The 22,607-nt window shown below is 54.2% G+C and overlaps 1 protein-coding gene across 1 annotated transcript in view; it reads right to left on the bottom strand.

The window, feature by feature from the left end:
• The window catches only part of CDH23 (cadherin-related 23), a 330,906-nt gene extending 310,790 nt beyond the window's left edge, over nt 1–20,116 (bottom strand). Inside the window, exons 1-2 of the mRNA XM_004681069.2 lie at nt 20,050–20,116; nt 14,521–14,598 (exon numbers count right to left, since the gene is read on the bottom strand). Coding sequence (XP_004681126.1) covers nt 14,521–14,598; nt 20,050–20,116 — 145 coding nt within the window. The remainder of the gene's footprint in view (nt 1–14,520; nt 14,599–20,049) is intronic.
• Between the last annotated feature and the right edge of the window lie 2,491 nt (nt 20,117–22,607).

Below are 22,607 nucleotides of genomic sequence, written 5' to 3' on the forward strand. Positions count from 1 at the left end.
GCCCATATGTCATCTCGCCAAGGGAGGGCACCGGCTGGAGCAGGGACAAGCAGCCGGGCGCCCAGGCAGCTTGCCTTCTCGATGTGGCCCTGATCTAATTTCAGAACACAGCCTCTTGTTGCCACTTCTCAAGCAGACTCAGGTATTTATATTTTGAAGCTAAAAAGCAGTGCCAGTTTTCTCATTGACGTGTTTCTAGTCAATAAAGTAGGTAATCTAAGTTGTAAAACATACACCCTGCTCCCATGGCACTGGATGAAGCTATTTTCATTTTAGATGGAGGAAGAGCAGCTGGGAAACATTAATTTTCCTAAATTGCCCTTTAGATAAAATAAGGGGTGTTGACCCTGGGCCTGAGCTCTACAATTCAGGCCTTGCACTGGGGGCACCCCACGAGGGCCTCTGGTTTCTTGTGTCCCCCGGGCAGCAGTGAGTCAGGCTCAATGAAGCCGCACACTGCCAACATTGCTATAGCTCTTGGGAAGCACCTGGGCAGCCAGGGGGCGTCCCCAGGTGGTCAGGAGTCGCCATCCCTGCCGTGCAAACCCCATGGGGCTCAAAGGCTCACCACACTCATCATTTCCCTTAATGATCACAACTGCTCTGCAGAGTATACATGGCCTCTCCCATTTCACAGATGAGCAAACGGTCTGGAGGTGAAGGACGGGCTGGAGGCCTCAGCACCCATCACAACACCAGAGCTTTGTGCTCCTTCCTTGCGGCTGGCGGCTCGCGGCCTCTCAGCCCTCACTGGGGATGCTCACCACAGCGCTAGCGATGGATGCTGGGCTGGTGGCTATGTGAATGGCAGGTTCCCTGATCTCAGAGTTACAATCTCCCCTCCCCTTCCTCTCTCCTCCCTGCTCAGCCTCTGAAACACCCCCACCAGCAGAGCTACATCTCTTTGGGCGGGCGGGACCCCCTCTTAGAGGGGGGAAGGGACAGCAGGCACCTGAGGAAGGGAGCAGTCCCCTTCTCCTTAATTGACTGTAAATTGCTCTGGAGCTTTTAATGAAGGCCGTCAGGAGTAATTATGTCCACTGATCTCGGCCACTCTGTGTAAACACACAAGGCGGGGCTGGGGGCAGGCTGCGCTGGGCAGCTTGGCTCTCCCACGCCTCCCTCTCCCATGGGCCCCCCTTAATTCACACATCTGTTATCCGATGATGAGCCGCAGCTGAGGTGTACAGAATACCAGTGACAGGCTGTGCGGAAGACCTGTACGTGCCAAGCGGGCAAGTGGTAGGTCCTGGCGTGCCCAGTGCGATGCCCAAAGGTGGACTTCTAAGCAGGTCAAATGAGGCTGGAGGACCCACACCAGGTCGGGAGTCCTTCCCGAGGCTGGAAAGCAGCAAAGCAAGGACAACGGTCTCCAAGTGGGGTCCCCAGTCCAGCAGTGGCATCGCCTAGGAACTTGGGATCCCCAGCCCAGCAATGGCATCACCTAGGAACTTGTAAATTCAGGTTCGAGGGCCCCACACCAGACCTACTTGAAGGGTGTAGCCTGCAACCTGCCTTGTGGCAGCCCTCCAGGGCTTCTGAACAGCTGAAGGGAGGGAAGGAACACAGTGGGAGAGACCTGCTAACCTCCGGGGACACCGAGGCCTGACAGCGGCTGCCGTGTCCTGGAGGGCACCCGCAGAAATGAGCCCACGGCAGACCTTGGTGCTGACATCTAATGGGCCCTCTGGATTTAATTCATGGACTTTTCTTCATCTATAAAGTGGAAGAACTAGTGGCCCTTATGGGCTATCGAGAGGATCAGATGCCTGAGAACCGGGCAAGGACCTGAAGCTAATTTTGTCCCAAGTTGCTGCTCTGTGACCCGTGAGGGGCGAGGGCATGGAGAGGAGTCAGGGGAGGAGGAGATGTGCATTGTGAAAGATGACAAACTCCAGTGCCACCGTGGGCAGCCTCACGGGGAACACGCTATCATCACAACCTGGGCCCTGCCGAATGAGCGCTCTCAGTCCACACTGGCCCCTGGTGCTTGTGGTGTGTCTCCCTCCCCTTGGGAGTCCCTCCCCCCTTAGAAAAGACGCCCAAGTCTTTACACAGAACAAGTGCCACCCATGTGCCACTCTATGCCAGGGGACACTGAGGAAGGAGGGCCATCGGTGCTCATTAGCAGGCGATGACAGTCAGTGACCCACTGAACAAGGATTTGAAACACAGGCCTAGTCTCAAAGTGTTTACAACCTGGTCTAGTCCCTGGGAAAGTTTCCACCTTAGACTGTCCCCTGGAATATTGGGGTGGCTGATTAGGACACATGCCTGGGTGACCAGGGTTGAGCTGAGCTGCCAGGCCCCCAGGAGGGGATGTGGCCCCTGACCCTGAGCTGAGGAAGGCTAGTTCTAAGAGGCCACCTCCCCGGTAACTCCAGTCCACTTACTTCCTCTCTACCTGGACAGTGGCAGGCGCCTGCAGGCACAGGCCCCACCAGGCAGGCACCTCTGCTTTCACCCCATGTCCAGGGCAGCCCAGAGTGAATGGGTGGAGGGACAGTGGCCCGTACTGCAGTGAGACTGGAAGCCACTTCTCGGCTCCCTGACAGGCGAGCAGGGTAAGTGGACCACGTTGGCACCGCCAGCTGAGGGAATATGAGAGACAAATGTCGCCTCCCTGCCCGTCAGGGCTGAGTTATCCACAACATAGGGTTTCTCCAGAGAGCTCATAAAGCAGCTGATGCAGCCAAGCAGGTTCAACACTCGATAATCCCTCCATCTCACTCCAGTTAGACGCCAGCATATTCATCTTGAAGTATCCTTCTCAAAAGCCACATCAATCTAGGAAGTACTAGGGCTCCTGCCACACACAGCCCACGCCAAGTCCAGGAGTGCGCCATGACTCTGGGGCGTGGGGACACAGAGGCGCTCCCTTGGGCTCCAGAGGAACCAGAATTTGAGGTTATCCCCTCTGTCCATTGCAGTACAAAGGTGGGGGGGTGGGGGAGTAACAGAACAGAGGTCAGAGATGGTGAGTGAGGACCCCAGAGCAGCTCCAGGGCTGGGAAGTTCTCTGGTTCGCCTACTTGATCAGCTCCACGGAGCGTAGTGTAGAGTGAGGGAGAAAGCCAGGGGCTCAAATCCAGATCGCTATGTCTGTGAGCCCCCTGTCAGGTAACAACCTCTCTCGGTCTCAGTTTTTCCACCTGTACAATGGGCTGAATAACCACCTCCCTCAGAAGGCACCAAGAGGATGAAGCAAGATAGGCAGCGCCTGGCACACACAGCAGGGTGACCAGGAGGGAGAAGGTAGCAAGGTGTGTCCTGCCTGTCAGGGCTGGCGTCGGGCCCGGGGACCTCCAGGGCAAGGCGGAGTGGGCTCAGGGGCAGCCTGTCTGTACACCCTGCACAGCCATCCCCTGAGGAGAGTCCAGCGGACTCCAGGGGCTCTGGGCTGGCAGGGCAGGTGGGCAGCAGCACCGGGAGGCACAGGGCGCTCACTGCCTGGTGAAACAGGGAGTTGCCCACCACTTAAGGGGCCATCTGGAGCCGGCAAAGGCCAGTGCAGATGTGATGTCCCGCCAAACTTGGAGGTGGGGGCCAGGGGACTCCAGGATTCTCCCACTGGAAAATGAAAATGCCCCTGAGAAGACACATAAAAACACACCAAGTATTTATGTGTTGGGCACGGTGGGCTTTGGCCCCTTGGGGAATGATTCCTGTCCCCAAGGTGCTTCCTGGTAGCAAAGGCACTACTTAATGACAACAATAATAGTTTGCATCTTTCAGTGTCAAACACAGTTCTAAATGCCAAGTGTTAATTAACATACTTAATCCTCAGCATAACCTTGTAACACACATTGTGATCATTATCCCAGTTCTCCAAGTAAGTAAAGTGAAGCAGAGAGAGGTTAAGTTGCCAGCGATACAGTCCATGTTTGCTAAAGATGGAAGAGGGGGCCGTCAACAGCAAATGGTTCAAACAAAAACAGAGTCCACTATGTGCGCAGTAATTCAGTTTTCAAAGTTTTTTCATGAAGCTCCCTGTGATGTTGCCTTGGCAGGTATGATCATCCCCATTTTCAGGGAGAAAAAGGGAAGCCCAGAGAGGTGAAGGGACTTACCTGTGCCTACACAGGTAGCAAGTGGTACATCAGGGGTGAGAACCCACGACTTGCCCCTCCCCACCTGGTATTGGGTGCACAGGGCCCAGATGGGGGAGAAGAGGAGAAAGCACCAGGTGAGGGGACCTTCATGGAGATCCCTGCACCGCACAGCCTTCCTGGGTGTCCAGACCTTTCTTGCTCAGGAGCTGACAAAATGAACTGATCTATTCTAGGCTAAACTGTAGCTGGACACTCCAACTCATGGATCCCCTGAGGGGCAAAAAGAACAGTTGGGACAGGGAAGTCACGACACACTCCAAGTCTTCTCTGCCCGCCTGGTCTCCCCCACAAGACAGAGGGCTTTCAGCACCCGTGAATCACCCCTTCAGCTGCTCCCTGGGAGCCCAAGTGCTCCCGGTTGGCTGCCAGCTCAGCACATCCTCCCTGGACAGCTCTGCTGAGCCAGGCTCATTTGCAGCTCCCCTCCCCATCACCCAGGCTCCCCTGAAAGGGGGACCCTGCCACTTGGCACAACACAGCTGGTGAGGCCCCACCTCCCTCCCGGCTGGTCAATGGGCCCAGGAAGGGGCCAGGAGCCAGCGACCTGGTTAATTTCCTATCTCATCTATTCTCTGGTCACTTTCCAGCAGTATTTCTACCTCTCCATAGAATGTCCAGCCAGGACTAACTTTTGAGTGCCATGTGGACCTTTGGTCATGGAGACCCTTTTCTGGGTAACAGCCTGAGGAAAGCCTCACACACCCTAAGAAGCAGCACAGACAAGTCAGGAGAGTATGGACGCTGGAGAAGGAACACTTGGGATTCAAATCCTGGCTTAGCTGTGGGAGCCTGGGTGGCTTGCTGGATCCCTCTGAGGCTACATAACACAGGCATCGTGACAGACCAGCCTCCCAGCACCACACAGGTGTAACCTAATCGGTCACAAACACTATTACTATTTATACCTCTAGCCACCATCGCCTATCTCCCCCATCTTAGACACAACACAGACTGCTTACTCCACTGCTGGTGGGCCTGTTCCATCAATTTCTGCAATACTGCTCCCGTGGCCTCGTCTGGTCAAAACCCAGCTGCTCAAAGCCACCGCGTCCAGTCCTGGTGCCCAGAGTGAGGTCCTTCGTCCTTTGAGAATTGGAAGGACTGCTACCCATGCTCACGGGCCTGGAGGGTCGGAGGCAGCCATTGACCAGGGGTTCTCTACTCCAAACTGGGGTCCTTAAGAACAATAACCCATATAAGGGCCCCAAAGTTGCGGTAGGTGCGTGGACTTTGGGCTCCAGTCCCATTTCCACCCTCTAAGTTGTGCGACTCTGTGCAAGGGCCTTCTCTGCGCCCTGCTGCCTTATCTGTAGACTGAAAGGTTTAAGACCCACCTGCTCTATGAGAATTCGATGAACCAAAGTGCAGAATAAAGAAGAGTTGCCAGCTCCCAGCACAGCCTGGACCAGGGTGCAGTTCTGGCCATGAGGGGAGCTCTCTCAGAGACACCATGGGGCACCACATGGGCATGGTGTATGTCACCGTTATCATTAGTATTGTTATGGAGGCACCTGAGACACCAGCTCTACCCCTGGCCCATACGTGTGTTGAGGGACAGTCCAAGGCTGGACTGTCCATGCCCCCGATGGACCAGGCAGGGGCCTCTTGGGAGTGGCTGCAGCCCACAGGGCCCTCCAAGAAGGCACTGATCTGAGGGACTATGCTGCCTCAGAGAAAGCAAAGGCCACAGGCAGGCCACAGGAGGATCCAGGGCCTTCTAGGGGTCCTGCAAGTCACCCCCACCTCCCAGAAGGAAGAGTCAAGTAAAGTTCCTGCTCTGTGATGTCAAGGACCCTCTCCACACCTGATCACCTGGATACTGGGTTATGTCCTTCTTCTAAAACCTCACCCTCATGACCCCTCTTTGGGGTGCCAGCCCCAGGGAGCCTCTGGGCCATCTATCCTTAACTGCCCTTCTCAAGCACTCTGCCTCCAGATTCTGGTAGCTATGCGGCAGCTTTCTTCAAACGTCAAGCCCCAGCTTCACAGCCTTCTCACAGCCTCCAACCCAGAAGGACACCCTCTCCCTGCTCTGCAGAGGCAGACAGCCTCGACTCCTCTGCAGCTGATGTGTGAGCTCATGGCAGGTGTGTATGTGTGGAATCCAGGGGGCCCGTGGGCAAGCTCCCCCCTCGGGCCTCAGTTTCTCAGTCTGTAAAGTGGGAGAGCTTGACTGAGAGAGCGGCCACAGAGGGTCAACACAGGTCCTCTGCGGATCCTTCAGGTGGGGATAAAAGTGGAGGTACAGGCTGTTACGGCCCCGTGATGTACCTCTGACCTTAACTTCAACCGAAGAGGATTTTTTCTCCTTAGCACACGTTACTGTCTACCATGCTCTATGCTGTGTGTGTTGTTATCAGTTAGCTGCCAGGCCACACGGCCTCTGCAAGTGTCTGGCAGAAAAGCCCATCCTGTGATTGGGGCACACACCGAGCTGCTGTTTGGGGCCCACTGGCTTCTTCACTGCCACATCAGCTTAAGTTCTTGCAGCTTTGCCACCAGTCCTTGCTGTGAAAGTGCCCTGGGGTACCATGACGCTCTCCAGGGTGAGTCCTAAGAAACCTTTCAGTTAAGAGACAAAGCCACTCTCACCACTGTGGCTCTCCAACCTCTCCCGAGAGACTGTGTCTCCCTTACAGAGGCAGGCGGAGAGAGGCGGCCCACTGGCGTGTCCTTCCAGGACCAGAGGATGGTCCCAGGAAAGGTACAAGCCCCTCCCGATGTCTGTCTCGCCTATCCCTCTCCATATCTGCTCCAGGGCCTCCTGCCCTGGCCACTGTGCCATGGTGTCGGTCGCCCACCCTGACAGCCCACCATGCGTGTCAGCCCTGCCCACGGCCTCGGGCTCCGGGCTCCGTGGGGGCCGCCCCTGTGGGGAGCTGACGCTTGCTTGCAGGCGCGCTGCTCCTCTGTCTGCTGAGACCACTGATGCAGGGTCAGCCCACCTGAAAATTGCTCTCGCTGGGTCCAGACGAAACAGCTGGGCATTGATGGAGTTTGCAGAGAAATTAATCAGCGGCGCTGGCAGCGGTGCCAGGAGCTGCCTGGGCTCGATCCATCCTAATGAATCCTGAACTCCCGCCTTAATGGCTCCTGACAAGACTAATTTAGTCATGTAGGTGATTAGCATGGGCATTATCACCTGAACTGTGGCTCAAGACATTTTGTGGGTGCTAGGCGGGGGGGGGGGTCTGTCTGGAGAAGTCAGCTCTTTGTAGCAACCTCAGAGACATATGGGGGTCAGACAGGGAGCCGAGGGGAGGGGACTGAGCGGGACGCTGGCCCTGCCATTCTCCTGTCCATGCCTCTACTCGGCCAGCCCCCTTTGTCCCAGGCACTGAGCTGGGCACAGAGGCCAGGCAGCTCCTCTTGCTCAGCTGCAGAATGAGGACGGCATCTCTCCAGGAGTGGTGGAGAGACCACGTGCTTAATAGGCTTAACAGGGCCCCTGGCAGGAGGCTGGCAGTCAATACACCCTACCGTCGTATACAGAAATACTGAAAATGTAATTAATTGTAATGTTGACATTAATAAAAGTAATAAGTAAAAACGAACAGCTGACGGGCGGGTTACACACAAGTAACCACACAGAAAGCGCTCAGAGCTTTCACAGAGGCAAACGCGTAGCAGGCAGGGGTGGGAGCCGGCCGGGCCTCACAGCACAGGTGACATCTGAGCTACACCTTGAAAGATGAGTAGGAACTCGCTGGCACAGGAAGGAACAGGGCACTCCGGCCAAAGGACCAGTGTGGGCAAAAATGGGTGATGAGGCAGAGGTGAGGTGTGGGGTGCTAAGAGGTCACCATGGTCTGGAGCAGGGGAATAGTGGGTGATGGGCAGGATAAGGCATTCCCACTCCACCCTTTACCCACTTCGGGAGGTTTTTGGCGAGGGTGTTTAGAATCTGGTAGGAGGAGTGGCTTTGTGACCCCCTTCTGGGGCCTGAGGTAGCCACGGCAGATGACCTGGATGCCCCCCACCCTGCCAGAGCTCCTAGGTCAGTTCATGCCCACCCCCCTCCGCTAGACTGCGCATCTGTCTCCCTCCCTGGGAGCCACGGAAGGCTCAGGGTCCCCAGGGGCTCCTGCCAATATGCCACACACAGCCCCACTAGGCAGCTGGGTGATAAAAAACATGACCCCTGGCACGCCTTGGGCTTTGCCATTTACAAACACAGGCACGTGCAGCGTCTGTGCCATCTGGGGGGACATGGTCTCCTGGGCTCACTCTCTGGGCAGCCCTTCCCACTGTCCTCCACACCTCATTCCTGACATACCCTTGGGAGGGCGCCTGGCCTGAGACTGCAGGAGGAGTGGGGAGCAGGCATGGAGCCAGCCCAGCCTTAGAATATCCCCACACACACACACACACTCCAGTGAGTCCTTCCTCAAGGCACCTTCAAGTCCCAGACACAAGTCAAAAACAGGGCTGGGCTTGGGGGACAGAGATGTGCGGGATGCCCAGAGCATTGTCAGGGCAACGAGAGAGACAGCCCTGAGCGACCAAGTACCCGCACAGGGTGGCGGGACTACTGGAGAGGCAGGGAAGCAGCAAGCCAGCCCTGCCTGGAGACACCCAGGGAGGCCACCTGGAGGTGGTGGCATCTGAGCTGACCACCGATCAACAAAGGCACCTCACATTTCAGATGGTAGGAGCAAGGGCCAAGAGGGGGGGACCTGACCTTCCTGCTGGACTGGAATGGAGCGCGGGTGGAGGGGGTAGGTGAGGTCTGAGAAGTGGCAGGAGCTGATTGGATAACCCTCTTTATACCATTTAAGATCTCTGGCTTTCATTTCAAGAGGGATGGGAGGACTTGAGCAGACCTCATGAGAGGTGCTGTCCAGACTGAAGGACCACTCAAGTTGGAAGGGAAAAGCTGCTGGAGAGGAAAGACTGGGGGGTGGGGGGTGGGGGCAGACAGGGGGAGGGAGGGCCAGGGAGCACTCTGGAACCATTACAAGCTGCTGGATGGAACAGTCCAGGCTTGGAACACGGTGATAGGAGTAGAAAGGGTGAGCAGAGAGAAGATTCTAGAAATATTTTGATTGAGACAGCTAGATTTCTGGATGAAGCAGACATGAGGTAAGGGAGAAGAGTCAGGATGACCCATGCTTCTGGCCTGAGCAAACAGAAGAGTGAAGTTGCAGGAACTGAGATGGGAAAGGCTGCAAGAGAAGCAGGTATGTGGGGGGAAGATGAGGTGTTGCGCTTCAGATGTGTTGAGACAGAGAATCCTTTAGACATCCTTCTAATATGTAGAAGGTTGAGAGGAGAGGTGGGTGTACAGATCTGGTATCTCCAGGTGAAAGGGGGGAACCTTAATGTTGTCAGCACAGAAACAGTCCCTAAAGCTGCCAGACTACAGGTCACTGTGGGCCTGAGAACATGGAGAAGAGATCTAGGAACTGGACCTGGCTGTCCAGTGCTAAGAGGTTTAGGAGACAGGAGGAACCCACGAAGGAGCCAGAGAAGGAACAGCCAGGGAGGTGATATCTGCTGGAGAAAGAGATCAACCCACTGGAAGACACCATGTCTGAGAACCAATGATTGGATTTAGCCACGTAGCAGTCACTGGTGAAACTGACATGAGCTGTAATGGTGGAGTGTCTGGGGTGGATTCTGAGGGGGCACTGGAGGGACCTCCTGTCCTTGGGGGTGGCCACTCACTGCTGATAGCCAGATGAGGTGTAGGCAGTGTCAGCCAGCCTGGCCGGGCATCGGGTCCTTGATCTGCCCTTGCTCTCCCTGCCCAGACCAGGCCCTGATGTCCATTTCTGCAGCAAGACACTCAGAGACGAGGAGCCTGAATGTTAAAGCAGACCTACTTAATGACTTCATCTTGCTTCTGTTTTCTCTGACTGGGAGATGGTCTTCAAATAGAACATCACACAGAGGGAATTGGAAACTGAGATAGGTGAGGAGATTTGCACAGAACATGAGTCTCTGCAAAGCAGTTGAGATGGCCTACCGAGGCTCCCCCATGCTGCACGGCTGCTGGTCTGCTGTTGGCAATTGAGGCAAGAGCATAAAAAATGGAAAGGCTCACACGGTTCAAGGCGGACGAAAAGCCCAATCTCTAACCACACTCACAAGAACTGCCAACTGACAGCCTGAAGCCACATACTACCTCGGTTCTTAAATGGAATTTTAAAAACCAATTAATTATAACACTTAGGACACTGTTTTGTGCACTCCATAGACACTGTAGGTATAATATGCATTATACAATATAGAATGACATATTATAGGATATATATTGCTGATACTATGCAAGGCTCCAAGTGGTCTGAATTAGATTCAATGGGTAGAAGAGCCAAGGAAACAGACTTTATATCAGTATTACAAAGACTTTTTCATCTGTGGACTGTCCCTCAGCACAGAAAAGAGCTTCCCATCACCCACCACTAGGTGACCAAGTAGAAGCCAGATCATGGCCTGGAGATGGAGGTTTGGTCTGTGACCACACCAGCCTCCTCCTCCTCCCGTGCCAAATAGTTTGTGCTCTGCTCCAGCCATTAGTATGGACCATACCACTGGGCCCAGCTCACCCACTGCGTGCCAGTCTGTCCCTCCCCACTGCAAGCCCGTGGCTGGCAGGACAGTCCAGCCAGCCACCCCAGGCCACATACAGGCTCTGCTTTCAAAAACAATGGGAAATTCCAGGTGCAGAATCTTTGGAGTAAACCACACTGTATGTAAACATCCCAACAACCCAGACGGGGGAAGATCCCATTGGCACTTTGCAGGTCAGACACTGAGATTAAGAGAACAGTCGTATTAGTGAGAGTAGAGTGTCGAAGTCAAGTCTCGGCTCCCCATTGCACACGGTAGGTAAAGGGCTAATTACTGGATAAGTTGTTTCAGCCCTCATCTTATCCTGGCCAATGCTGGTCAGAGGCCTGCCCTCTGCCACATCCATGTGAGTCCACTTCCACCCTCTAGATGCCCAGGACTATGCAGGTGATGGTACTCAGTGGAGGTGTCCAAGCCTATCTCATCTGAAGGCCAAGATGCACCTGGGACCCGTAGGCTGCCCAAGCCAATGTCCCCTGAGTCTATTTCCCCAATGGCCTCCATTTGGTGAGAAGAGACAGAAGCTCAGAGTGGAGTGGCACTGTGCCCAGGTCACATAACAAGGATCGGAAACTGGACTTATGACTTCCAAGCCACAGCTGTCCCATACTTTTGCAAAAGGCAGAGAAAAAAAGCCCCCCGCCCCGCCACCCCCGGTGCTGCAACGGGTTAAAGCGCAGCACTATGAAGCTCTCCACAGCCACTGCAGCTCTAGTTCGATCCCCCGACAAGAAGGTGACCTACATGGCATGGCAGACTTCTCTCCTGACCTGCCCGCTGCTCCCCTCAGCAGTGTATTTCAGTCAGTCTGCCTGTTCTACTCCCCACTGTCTTTGGTGAATCCTCTCACCCCACCCCCCCCGACCCCACACTCTGGCCTGTACCCCAGTTCTGTATGTATAAATAAATCTTTAACAAAGAAAAGACCAGGCAGGTCGGGGCTGGCTCAGCACCCAGCTCCTACCCAGTACAGTGAGCAGAACTATCTTCTGGCTCACTGAGGCCTCTCTTACTCCTAAGGCCTCCAGAGCGGGAATCAATCCCCACTGGGCCAGATGGATGCCCCTGCTGTGACTGCCAAATGCAGCCTTAACAAGGACCGAGTCTGGAAGCGGCTTGGGAGGCCAATCAATGCGGGCATTTACAGAAAACCATCTACAGTCGGAGCTGAAGGTAACTGAAGTGGGTCGCAAGAGGGCTCACTGGGGGTGACCAGCCCCAGGCTTGTCGCTATCAGTAGTGGCAAAGCACCCTGCATCACCTTCCTGCACCAGCGACCCTAAGGACCCCATGTTCAGGGCTGAGTGGGGCAAAGTGGGTCACAGATGGGGTGATGGATCCAGCACTGCTCACCTGAGAGGGGCTTTGCCCCTCCAGATCAGCAGCCCTGGTCACTTAGCGCTGGCTGCACCGCTGCCTCTATGGCTCACCGACCCCAAATATATTCTCTGTTCCACAAAGGGATCACTAAAAAGATGAAACTAAAATCTGTGTAATCAGCCACAGGGATTGCACATGAAGGAATGGGAAGATGCCCTTTCTGGACTCTGCTCAAGTGCCACCACCCCCAAAACCCTTTCCTTCTTCCTCCTGTTTCTGCTGTGCCCCCAGAGGGACGACCCTTCTTTCACTCTCATTTGAGTCCTGACAATTGATCACACTGAGTTCTTTAACCCTCTGTTGAATTCCTCTTGCTCCCACAGCATCTGACCTGGCATTGAGGGGCACCCCATATGTTTGGGTGAATTGATGAATGAACCAAAAATAACAGAACCCCCAATGGCATAGCAGTGCTAACATCCCCTCACTCACACACACACAAGTACCAGCTGTACGTCTGCACCGGCTCCCTGCTGACCCTATGCCAGGTCTGGGTGGAGAGAGAAGACATGGATGAATCCAGAATCCCACATATATCCTCTGACCCAGAAAGAGAGATGCAGCTCAGTAAGTCCACAATAAACTTGAAGGTACCCTCTGCACCCCCAAAAGATGAGTTAAATCTCTAGAAAAGCATTCCAGTAAGCCAAGCTGCTTCCTTCCAGGATGGACTCTCACACACCAGAATTCCCAGACGCAAGACCCGGAATCCAACCTCACAAGGCTGAACTGTGATGGCCACTTTTCACAAAGGCCCCATGGCCCCTACAGTAAAGCTCCACTGAGTTATGGAGACACAACCCTCACAATAGTCAGAAACACACCTGCTGAGTCCAGCACTCACCTGTCGAAAAGCTTCTGCAAGGAAGAGTGGAAGGAAAGGCCTCTTCAGGGGGACAGCTGACATGCCTCCACAAACAGCCTAAGGCTCCCCTCTTTAAGCAGAGGTTTTCTTTTTGAATCTGCATTTAGTTTTATGTAAGAGTGTTTTACACTAATTCAAAGAGATATCTGTTTTCTCTTGGTGTTCACTCCACTATTCAAAACAGTCAATAGTTGGAAACAACCTAAGTGCCCAACAACAGATGAGTGGATCAAGGCATGGCCTATATACACATTGGAATATTACTCAGCTGTTAAGAAGATGGAATTCTCCAGTATGACAATATGGATGGACCTAGAAGGTATCGTGTTAAGTGAAATAATTCAGAAAGAGAAAGTATGATTTCACTTATATGTGGAAGATAAAACAATGCAAAAAAAAAAAAGAGCAAAAACAGAAACAAATTCTTAGACCACTTAGACCACAAGAACAAAATACTGGCTACCAGGAAGAGGGGGAAGAGGAGAGTACAGGAAGGGGGGGGTGGATAAATCAAGTTAGAAGGGGTCAATTGTATGCTGAAAGGATGGAGACAAGACCTTAGTGGTAACCATAATGTAGTCTATACAGATGTTGGCTTATAATACCATGTACCCGAAATCCACACACTGTTGTATACCAATATTACTTCAACGGAATTAATTTAAAAAGTAAGAGCAGTTTAAAGTACTTAGCATTTTCATACCCTCCTTCCCTCTTTAAGCCATCCTGTAAGTATAAGAGATGCTCCGAAAGATGCAGGCGCCAATTCCCCATGGACACTGCTTCTGGCATACAGCCTCAGCCTCTCCCCAGAGCAGGGAGACCTGAGCGAAAGAAATCCAGACCAGTAACTTTCCCTGAAAAGTTCTGGCATCCGCAAGAATGAGAGGAGAGCATCAGTGAGGGGGCGGGACTTTGGACACTGCCACCTGCACACAGGCCCACGGGAACGGTACCTTCCCGTCAGCGCTACTGCGAGACCAGTTTGTTCAAATGAACTATTTCCTGATAACCATTTGGGCCCTTAGAACTGACCTCGGGACACGGGGCCATGTGGGCAGACCTCAGGCAGCAGGTGCAGGAGCCAGGCCCCCAGGAGAAGGCTCGTGAGCACCAACCTGCACCATAAAGTAAGAAGCTGGCAGGCGAGGTGTGGGGCCCAGGATAGTCATAATCACCCCTTACACAGGTAACTTTTCCCCTAATATCCCAAATAGGTATACTCAGGATTGAAAATACAGTCATCCAAAAATATAAACGGCTGCAAAACAAACTGTGACAGTTTCCATCTTCAGATTTTCCCCAGGAAGAAGAACAAGGCATTTTGTAGGCTAACAACTAGTGCAGAAGTGAAAGTTAAACAACTTGGTCTCCGTGAGATGCTCTTTAACATTTAGAGCCCCCCTGTGTTGGGACAGGCCACCCCAGGAGGAGCTAAGCACCCCTTTCCTAGAGGCAATCAAGCAGAGGCCTGGCGAACACCAACACCATGGAAGAGGCCCCAGTAATGAAAGGGAGGTGGTCTCAGTCCCTAAGACCGCTTTCACCCCGTGCCACCCAGCACACCCGCTGTCTCTCGTGCCAACTCACCCACGGGCGTGTCCTCGCTGATCAGCAGGTACGTGTCAAAGAAGTGATTGGTGAAGAAGGGCAGTCGGTTCACCTGGCCTGAAAGGCAGAGGACAAGCGAATCAGGTAAGTGCCCTCAGGCCAAGTACTCTGCAGGGGGGTGGGGCACAGAGGCGTGGAACCTGTGTCCAGTCCCACAGCCACCTTCCCTGGGGACCCTGCAAGCTCACTTCATGCCTTGAGAGAAATGGGAAATGACATGGCACATAGGAGACCCTCAGCTCCGTGGTCAGTGAAGCCACCAGGGCCGTGTCCACATTGAGACATGAGGGATTTCAAAGGCTTTGTAAGAAAACTGAGCAAAAACTATCTCATTAATTATATTGATTACATGTTGAAATGATAATGCTGTGGCTACCTTAGGCTAGTTTAAATATATTACGAAGTGAAGTTCACTTGTTTATTTTCCAATGACACACCTAGAAAAGTTAAACTTACATGTGTGGCTGGCTCTGTATTTCAGTTGGGTTCCCTGGCTCTAGGCATCTGCTGTGGGAAGGAATGGGGAGCTGATCCCATGCAATAAACAGCTGTTGCTGTGGGACCTTCTCTGTGGTGGCCACTTCTCCCATCTCCATCAACCCTCCCGTATGGCAGATGCCATCACACTCCCTGTTACTGTTGAGGGGAGGGGAGCTTGTGTTGTCCAGAGGCACACAGTAAGTGGGAGCCCAGGCCCCCCTCTACCCATAGTGCAAGCCATGGGGTGGAATACCCGAAGGGGTCAGAGTGATACCCAGATAGGCTGAGGAATTCTGCACATACAAAGAGCCCCTCATCTTCCAAGTCCTGCCACACTGCATCCCTCTTGATGGCCTTCCAGAAAGGCACATAGTAAGAGATATTTTTGGTCTTTGAACCTATTCCTGGCACAGAGATCTTAAAACTCTTAAAAGTAAAAAGGCATAAAATGATGTAAAAATAAACTATTATATTATTTAAAAAATAATAAGATCAAAAAAGAAAAAAAGAATGACAGTTAACCTGAAGGCAGGCATTGCATCATCAACAGGAAAGTCCAAAGAAATCGTTTTTCAAAGTATTTAGTGAAAATAAATTTCACCATAGAATTGTACATTATATATTGACCCCATCTTCTGAGGTAACTTAGATGGGAGCCTCTAGGTGGCCTCAAGATGGGGCTGGTCACCAGAAAGGCAGGTGCACCCACCCACGTGCTCGGTGGGTGGCACAGCCAAGAGAGAGCGAGGAAGCCCACACTCCTCGCCCAACCCCTTGCCCAATGCATCTCTGCCATCCGGCTGTGTGTGGACTGTATTCTCTGTATTAAGCCAGTAAAAATTAGGCAAAGAATTTCCCTGAGTTCTGTAAGTCCTTTTAGTAATTGATCCTGAGGAAGGAGGCCGCAGGAACTCCCAGTTGCCTGGTCGGATGTCCGGGTGGCCTGGAACTTGGGACTGGTGTCCGAAGTGGAATCTGATGTGACCCACCCTTAGTATCAGGATGGAACTGAATTTCTGGACATAGTTGAGGTCCACTGGTAACTAGCATGGGAAAGGCCCCAGAAGCAGGCAGCTGGGGGCACATCCCCCTGGGGTCCACCAGCCAGGGCCGTGGCTGGTCCATCCTGCCTGGAGCCGACATTACGCAGCATTTGCCAGGAGCTGCTCCTGCTAGGCCCAGAGATCCTGGATGTTCTTCCCTCATCTTGCTGACCTGGGGCTTGCTGAGACCTGCCAGACCCAAGAACACAGAGTTGAGCCACCAGAGGGGAAGGCGGCTGGAGTCAAGGCCCCCACTTCCCTTCGCTTGAGAGGCCCCTTAGTGGGGACTGAGAACTACTTCCGCCCCCGTACCCACCTCCTCTCCAACAGCCAGACTAATGTCTCTTCCTCAAACTTTCTAACCTCTCCATTCCTGGCCCTTCCACCTATACTTACCAACTTCCTTTTTAGTTTGGTCTTAGATGGCCCTTCTTCCAGGAAGCTCTCCCTGACCACCAGACTACACATAGGCACCCATACACACACAGACTCTCAGCCCCTCGAATCAGGAGCCCACGGCCCCTCGTATACACAGCAGCCTCCGGAACAGGCTGTGGTCGAGGTCCTATCGCTTCTTTGGAGCCTCTGTCTAGCCACGTGACCTTCCCAGCCTCGGAGTCCATACCTCAGTTTACTCATGTGTAAAATAGTGGCAATAATGGGACTGACTTCGTGGCCATCCTGAGGATGAACTGAAATTACATACATAAAGCGCTTAGCGCTGAGCTCCGCACACAGGAAGTGCAAGATGAATGGTAACCATTATTGATAGCTATTGTTAATATTAATATTGATATTAAGAACCGTGTGCTGCTCCGCCAGAGGAGAATGCTTCTGATCCCTGCTGGGGGCCTCCAGCATGGGAGGCAGCCGAGCCAAGCTGAGCGCTCAGGGGTGGGTGTGGGCTGGTGGTGGAGGAAGATCAGCAAGGAGAAAGTCTCCTACACCAGCACTGCTCATGTTTAAATTTTTTTTACAGGACCTGCCAATCATCAGCCTCCAGAGCTGTGCGTGGGCTGCTGGGTGGTCTCCAGACATGCATCCCCCGCCATTCATACCAAGTGTTCTCAGGCAGGCCCAGCACTCTGCGGGCCTGTGGCCTTGGGCTGCCAGAGCAGCACTTGGAGACTGCGGGGAGGTGGCAGGGGGGAGCTGAGGGACCAGGCGGGCAAAAGGGGATCACGGACAGGTTACTTGTTCCCTTAAAATTATTTTTAAGGCACAAAGGTCACATCTTCCTGTGGGCAAAACCACGGCCTCTGGAGCTTTGAGGTCTCCGGCCAGCGTAGCAGGGGATGGCAGGTGACTCCATGGGGAGCCTCAGTCTCCTGTGCCCACGTGGCCAGGACACATGCTGTCCCTGCCCCACAGGGGCCCTCTCTCTGTGAATCTGCACCAGCTGTCCGCCCTGCCCTGCGTGCCTTCTCCCTGCCCACTGACCCCCGTCCCCATGAGAGCAGATGTCCCGTGAATGGCGTCACTTAAGGTGGCTGCAGGGTGGTTCATGGAGCTCCAGCTGCAGACGTCCAGCATGCTGACATCACATGGGGACCCCAGCACCTGGGGGCCCTCACACCCAACACCTCGGCACCACCTGCGGGGCTCAGGTGGGTGCATGGCTCAGCAAGATGCTTACTCACCCAGCCAGACTAGGACTGGGCAGGAGCTAGACCTTCACCTCTGGCGTCACAATAATCTAACCGAAGAAGGTTGAGAAAGGACAGAGAGCACTGGAGAGGGGCGGGGGGAGTGTCAGCAACTCCAGCAGAGAGAAGACAGGTTGATGGGGGGCCTGACCTCTCTGGGGGTTGGTTTCTGAGTCTGACCAGTCTCTGGCTGGAGGGGAGGAGCAGCAGAGGTGTGGCGTCAACTGGGACCTGGCACAGCCTCAGACCCCCGAGGGCAGGAAGGGGCCTCAGACCCTCTCTGCAGTCCTGCCCATCTTAAGGAGCAGAGCTGAAGCCTGGAGAAGCAGCGAGCCCAGGGCGGAATACAGCAGGGTCTGGCTGCGGAGGGTCAACGTGGCCTGGTCAGGGGGGGACAAAGGAATAGAGGGACGAAGGGCAGGGTGGGAACGTGGCACTCTTTAGTCACTAAGGTCAGCCAGCGTGCCAGAGGAACAACACTGACCACCTCAGACAGGAACCAGGAGGAGGGACTGTGCCCAGTCATGGGAGCAAGAGAGGGACCGTCACGTACACACAATCGGCCAGCACACGGGCAGACTGGTTTTCCACAGAATTGCTGGGTGGTCTCAGGCAACTTGCTGGACTTCTCTGTTTTCTGTGCCCCGTTTTGCTCTCCCTAGAGAAATCCACTACTGATAATGAAGAGCCAACAGATATTCTGTACGAAGTGTGTTCCAAGGCCTGTACGCACTATTCCAAGGCCTGATATACACACAAACTCATCTGATTCTTTTGCCATCCCAGGGAGGAAAGTCCTCAAGCGCAGAGAGGTCAGGAAACGTGCCCACGGGAACCACTGGAGAAGTGGGCCGGGAGCCGGGCATCCTGGCTCCATGCTGCTCTCCCATGCCTGCTTTGGCCGCGTGAGTCTTTCATCTGGAGAGCTCAGGAGCCTGCACCTCTCAGTGCAGAAGGGAGCTGAGGGGAGGGTCCATTTCCACTGTCCAGCAAACCCAGAGGTCCAAGCTCGCCTCAGGCGACCCCCCTGAAGCACCCCTCAAGTGAAGTGAGGGGGGCAACTGTGGGCTGTATCCTGACAAAAATCCCCATGAAGGATCAGAGACCCCGATATGGCCCAGCCTGATCCTGGTTATTCCCCTGGGCTCGCTGCTTCTCCAGACCTCACCTTCTGCTCCTTAAGCTGGCCAGGACGTGAGAGAGGGCCTGAGACCCCACGGCTCTGAGGCAGTACTTCACCTTGGGCTGCCTGGGTGGGCGTGTCCCCATCACAGGGGCATTCCAGCAGAGACCCGCCAGGCCCGGAGGCCCGGAGGGGCTACCTCCTAGGCACGCTCGGGTATCAGAATGCCAGCGACACTCCAGCAGGCACGAGGCTGTGGCTTCCTCCAGGGGCACCCCAGCTCCCTGAAGGCGGGAAGGAGCTGCCCCCCAAGACCGTGTTTGCCGTGTGTCGCCTGGCACACCGTGCCCACGGCTCTCCCCAGGGACACCCTGGCCTCAGAGGACACTGTGCCAAGAGTGCCTGCTCCTTGGCCTTGCTTGAGCACCGCCGGGGCTGCTTCACTCCTCTCCACCTGCTGTCCGGGGCCAAGGGAGAGGCAAGGCCCGGCATCTCCCTGCCTCCTCCAGCTGGCACTGGCGTGGCTGCAGAGACCAGGAACAGGGCTGGTCCTCCTTGCATCGAACAACAGCTCCTGCCCCCACAGTTCTGCTCAGACTGTGCCTTCCTTCAGGAGCCCCATCTTCTTGCCCACCCCTGCTCTGAAACTACCTCTCAGTCTACAAAACCCAGATGAAGCATCTCCCTTCTGGCGGAGTCTCTCCAGTCCCTGCAGGTCCAATTAATCTTTTCTTCCGATGGGCCTCCTGGAGCTGTGCAGCTCCTTTATCACCACTCTGTTCATCCTGTCTGTCTCCCCCATGGCACGCCGACCTCCTGGAGAATGAATGAGTTGTTCCTCCTGGGGCTGGGCACAGTAGGCACACACAGCCTCACACAGTAGGTGCTCAAAGACAGCTGGCATTGGAGTAGAAGTGCTGCCATTCCCATGTCCCAGAAGGACAGTTCACGGTCACAGATGCCTTCTTCCTTAGAGCTCAAGTATTTCTCAAGGCTCCTCCCACCTGCTCGCGAGTCCCGTGCCCTGGGGATGGCTGGTATTTTCAGCCCTTGAGTGTGCCAGAGGCTCTGAGGCCCAGGGAGGGAAGCATGTGCCGGTCACGCAGCAAAGTAGCAGCTCCAGCAACCCCAAGCAGTCCCCTCCAAGCCACACCCCCACCCCAGAGCACACCCCAACTGGTAGCTGTGGGGAACGAGGGTGGATTGTTGGACTCACCCCAGCATCCAGAGATCAGCATAAAAAGCCAGAACACGAGGCAAAGGGTAGCAGCGTGGCACCTCATGGCTCCTGGGGACACAAAGGAGAGGGTGAGAGCTTCCAGTTGGCAGGGTCCTGCCCTTCAAGCCCCCCCCCCACCCCACTCCCAGCTCCAGGGTTAACCAGACTGAGACGGGAGGAGAGGAGTCAACTTAAATCGGGGCAGGAAGGGAGGGGACATGGGAAAGAGAAGGTGGGTAGCATTTGGTTTTATCATCATCCAGTCCTGGGCTGAGTGGCTGGGCTGGGGGTGGGGACAGCGTGAGCCGAGTGCCCGAGGTTGGTGGGCAGGGGAGGGGAGCAGCCTCCATCCTCCAGGACCGGATCTCCCAGGAGTGATGAGGTCTCATCACTGCTTGGTCTGGGGAAGGGAGCTGAATGGGAAGACAGGGGGCTTGGCAGGCCCGATACCCCACGCCCAGACTAATCCTTCCCTGCACTTTATAGCCACCAACACCGTCTCATAACCTTGGAGATGAAAGGAGGCAGCAGATCGACGTGGCCAAAGAGAGATGGGGGGAAGGGAGGCGACATGGCCCGGGTACCACACCGAGTCTGCACTAAGCTGGGCTGAATTGATGGGGGCACTGAGTTAAAGGCTAGAGAAATCTGGGGCCTGAGTGCCAGAAGCCCAACAAGCAAGATCCCATCTCTAAGGATGGCAGGGCGGGCGGGCGGGCGGCTCTTGCCATCACACAGTGGCCTGTCCAGCCTGTTGAAGCAGGGCCAGGGTCCTCTGGCTCCTTCTTCCCCGGCAGCAGCTCGGCAGGGGGCCTCCTGGAGGCAGCAGTGATACCAGGAGGAGACCACATTCTTGGCCCACGGAAGCATCAGCCCTGTGCATGCAGGGCTGTACCAAGGTGCCCTTGGGGATCCAGGGTCCACACATCACCCCACGGTGAGCACCCACTATGCGCCTCCCTGCTGCACAAGGCAAGGTCTGGAGGCTGAGGACCACGAAACCATCTGTCCAGAGACCCCCAACTAGTGACCTGTGGGGTCAGCATCTAGACCCTCTAGACCCTCTATGTGTTTGGAAAGACTCGGGGGAAGGGAATGGAAGGAAAGAGTTTTTTTGTTTTTTGTTTGTTTGTTTGTTTTTTGTAAATTCCATATCTCTGCAAGATCTAGCAGTGAGATTTGGAAAGGCCCAGAACTCAGTGCCCTAATTCTAGACCTGAAGTGCTCTCTTGACCTCCGTGCCCAACACAACATGCAATGGCCACAAGATCTTTAAAAAAAATATATGCATACAAGAATTAGGGTACAGACCAGAGGTATGGGGGCGGGAGAGAGTATTCACTAGAGACAGCATAGGAAGAAGAACAGGCAGATCTACTGAAATACACTGCTGAGGGGAGCAGCAGGCAAAACAGGAGAGGTCTGCTGCGCCAAGTGGGTCAGCTCCCTGGCGGGGATCCTGTGCTGCAGTGGCTGGCGATAGTTTGGTAGTGCTGAGACTTTACCCCTGAGCCACCAGGAAGGCCCCATGATGTCTCTGGGTCGCCCTTCTAATGTTGAACACAAAACATCCTAATTACTAGGTATGAAGAACGCAAGATTCTAGGACACATGTAAATACTAAAAGATGTACCCCACTTCCTCCCTGCCCTTCCACCTCTCAAGTTTCCAGTGTGAGCAGAAAATGCCTTCAGGGGCCACTGGGGAATCAAGTGAGGGAGATACGGGGGGATGGGGACCACGGCTGTTCAGAGGCCACATGTTGTGTCCAAAACTGGCTGCTGGTGTGTTTCAGTCAAGAGGGAATGTGGGCCCGGTGTGGTCAGACCTGATTTTTCTCAATGAAAAGCTGGAGATGTGCTTTTAAAAACAAATGCAATTTTTAAAGGCTGGCAATTAATTCAGTTTTTGTGAGCCAAACATGACCCTTCCAGTGGCCAGAGCTGGCAGCTGGGTGCACCGGCAGGAATCCTGCCAAGCCTTTCTCTGCACCCAAGCAAACACGCTGACATGACACCCGCATCTGGAGCAGTGTGGCTGCTGTTTATCTTTAAAATAATGGAGTCACTGTGCACACAAATGCAACCTGCTTTTCTCGCCCTATGATATTTCACAGATGACCCTCCGGGTCTACATTGCTCTAACTACTTCCTTCTTTCTAAAAGCTAAATAATAGCTCCTGGTGTGCCTGTTCACATGGGTGACAAACATCTACTGTTGGGCATTTGGGTGTCTGCAGGCTCCCGGCCACACCACGGAGGGCATCTCTCGGCATAGAACTGCACTGGAACTCTTGTTTGCTCCTCAACTTGGTTCTCCAACAGAGGAATTACTGGGTTAATTAACTACAACACACAGCATATATGTAAACTTTTATTAGACATTGCCATAGTACCTTCTGGAAAAGCTGTGCCAATTCCCACTCCCTCCAGCAGTGTAGGCGAGGGCCTGCGTGCCCACCTGGAAGTGATCCCTCTTTCAAATGGCTGCCAATCGGCTGCGTGAAAAATGGTATGGCGTTGTCGTTTTCATTTGCATTTCCCTAACTGCTACTG

This window comes from Condylura cristata, unplaced genomic scaffold, assembly GCF_000260355.1.
Source record: "Condylura cristata isolate star-nosed mole 26May11 unplaced genomic scaffold, ConCri1.0 scaffold00011, whole genome shotgun sequence".
Lineage (NCBI taxonomy): Eukaryota > Metazoa > Chordata > Mammalia > Eulipotyphla > Talpidae > Condylura > Condylura cristata.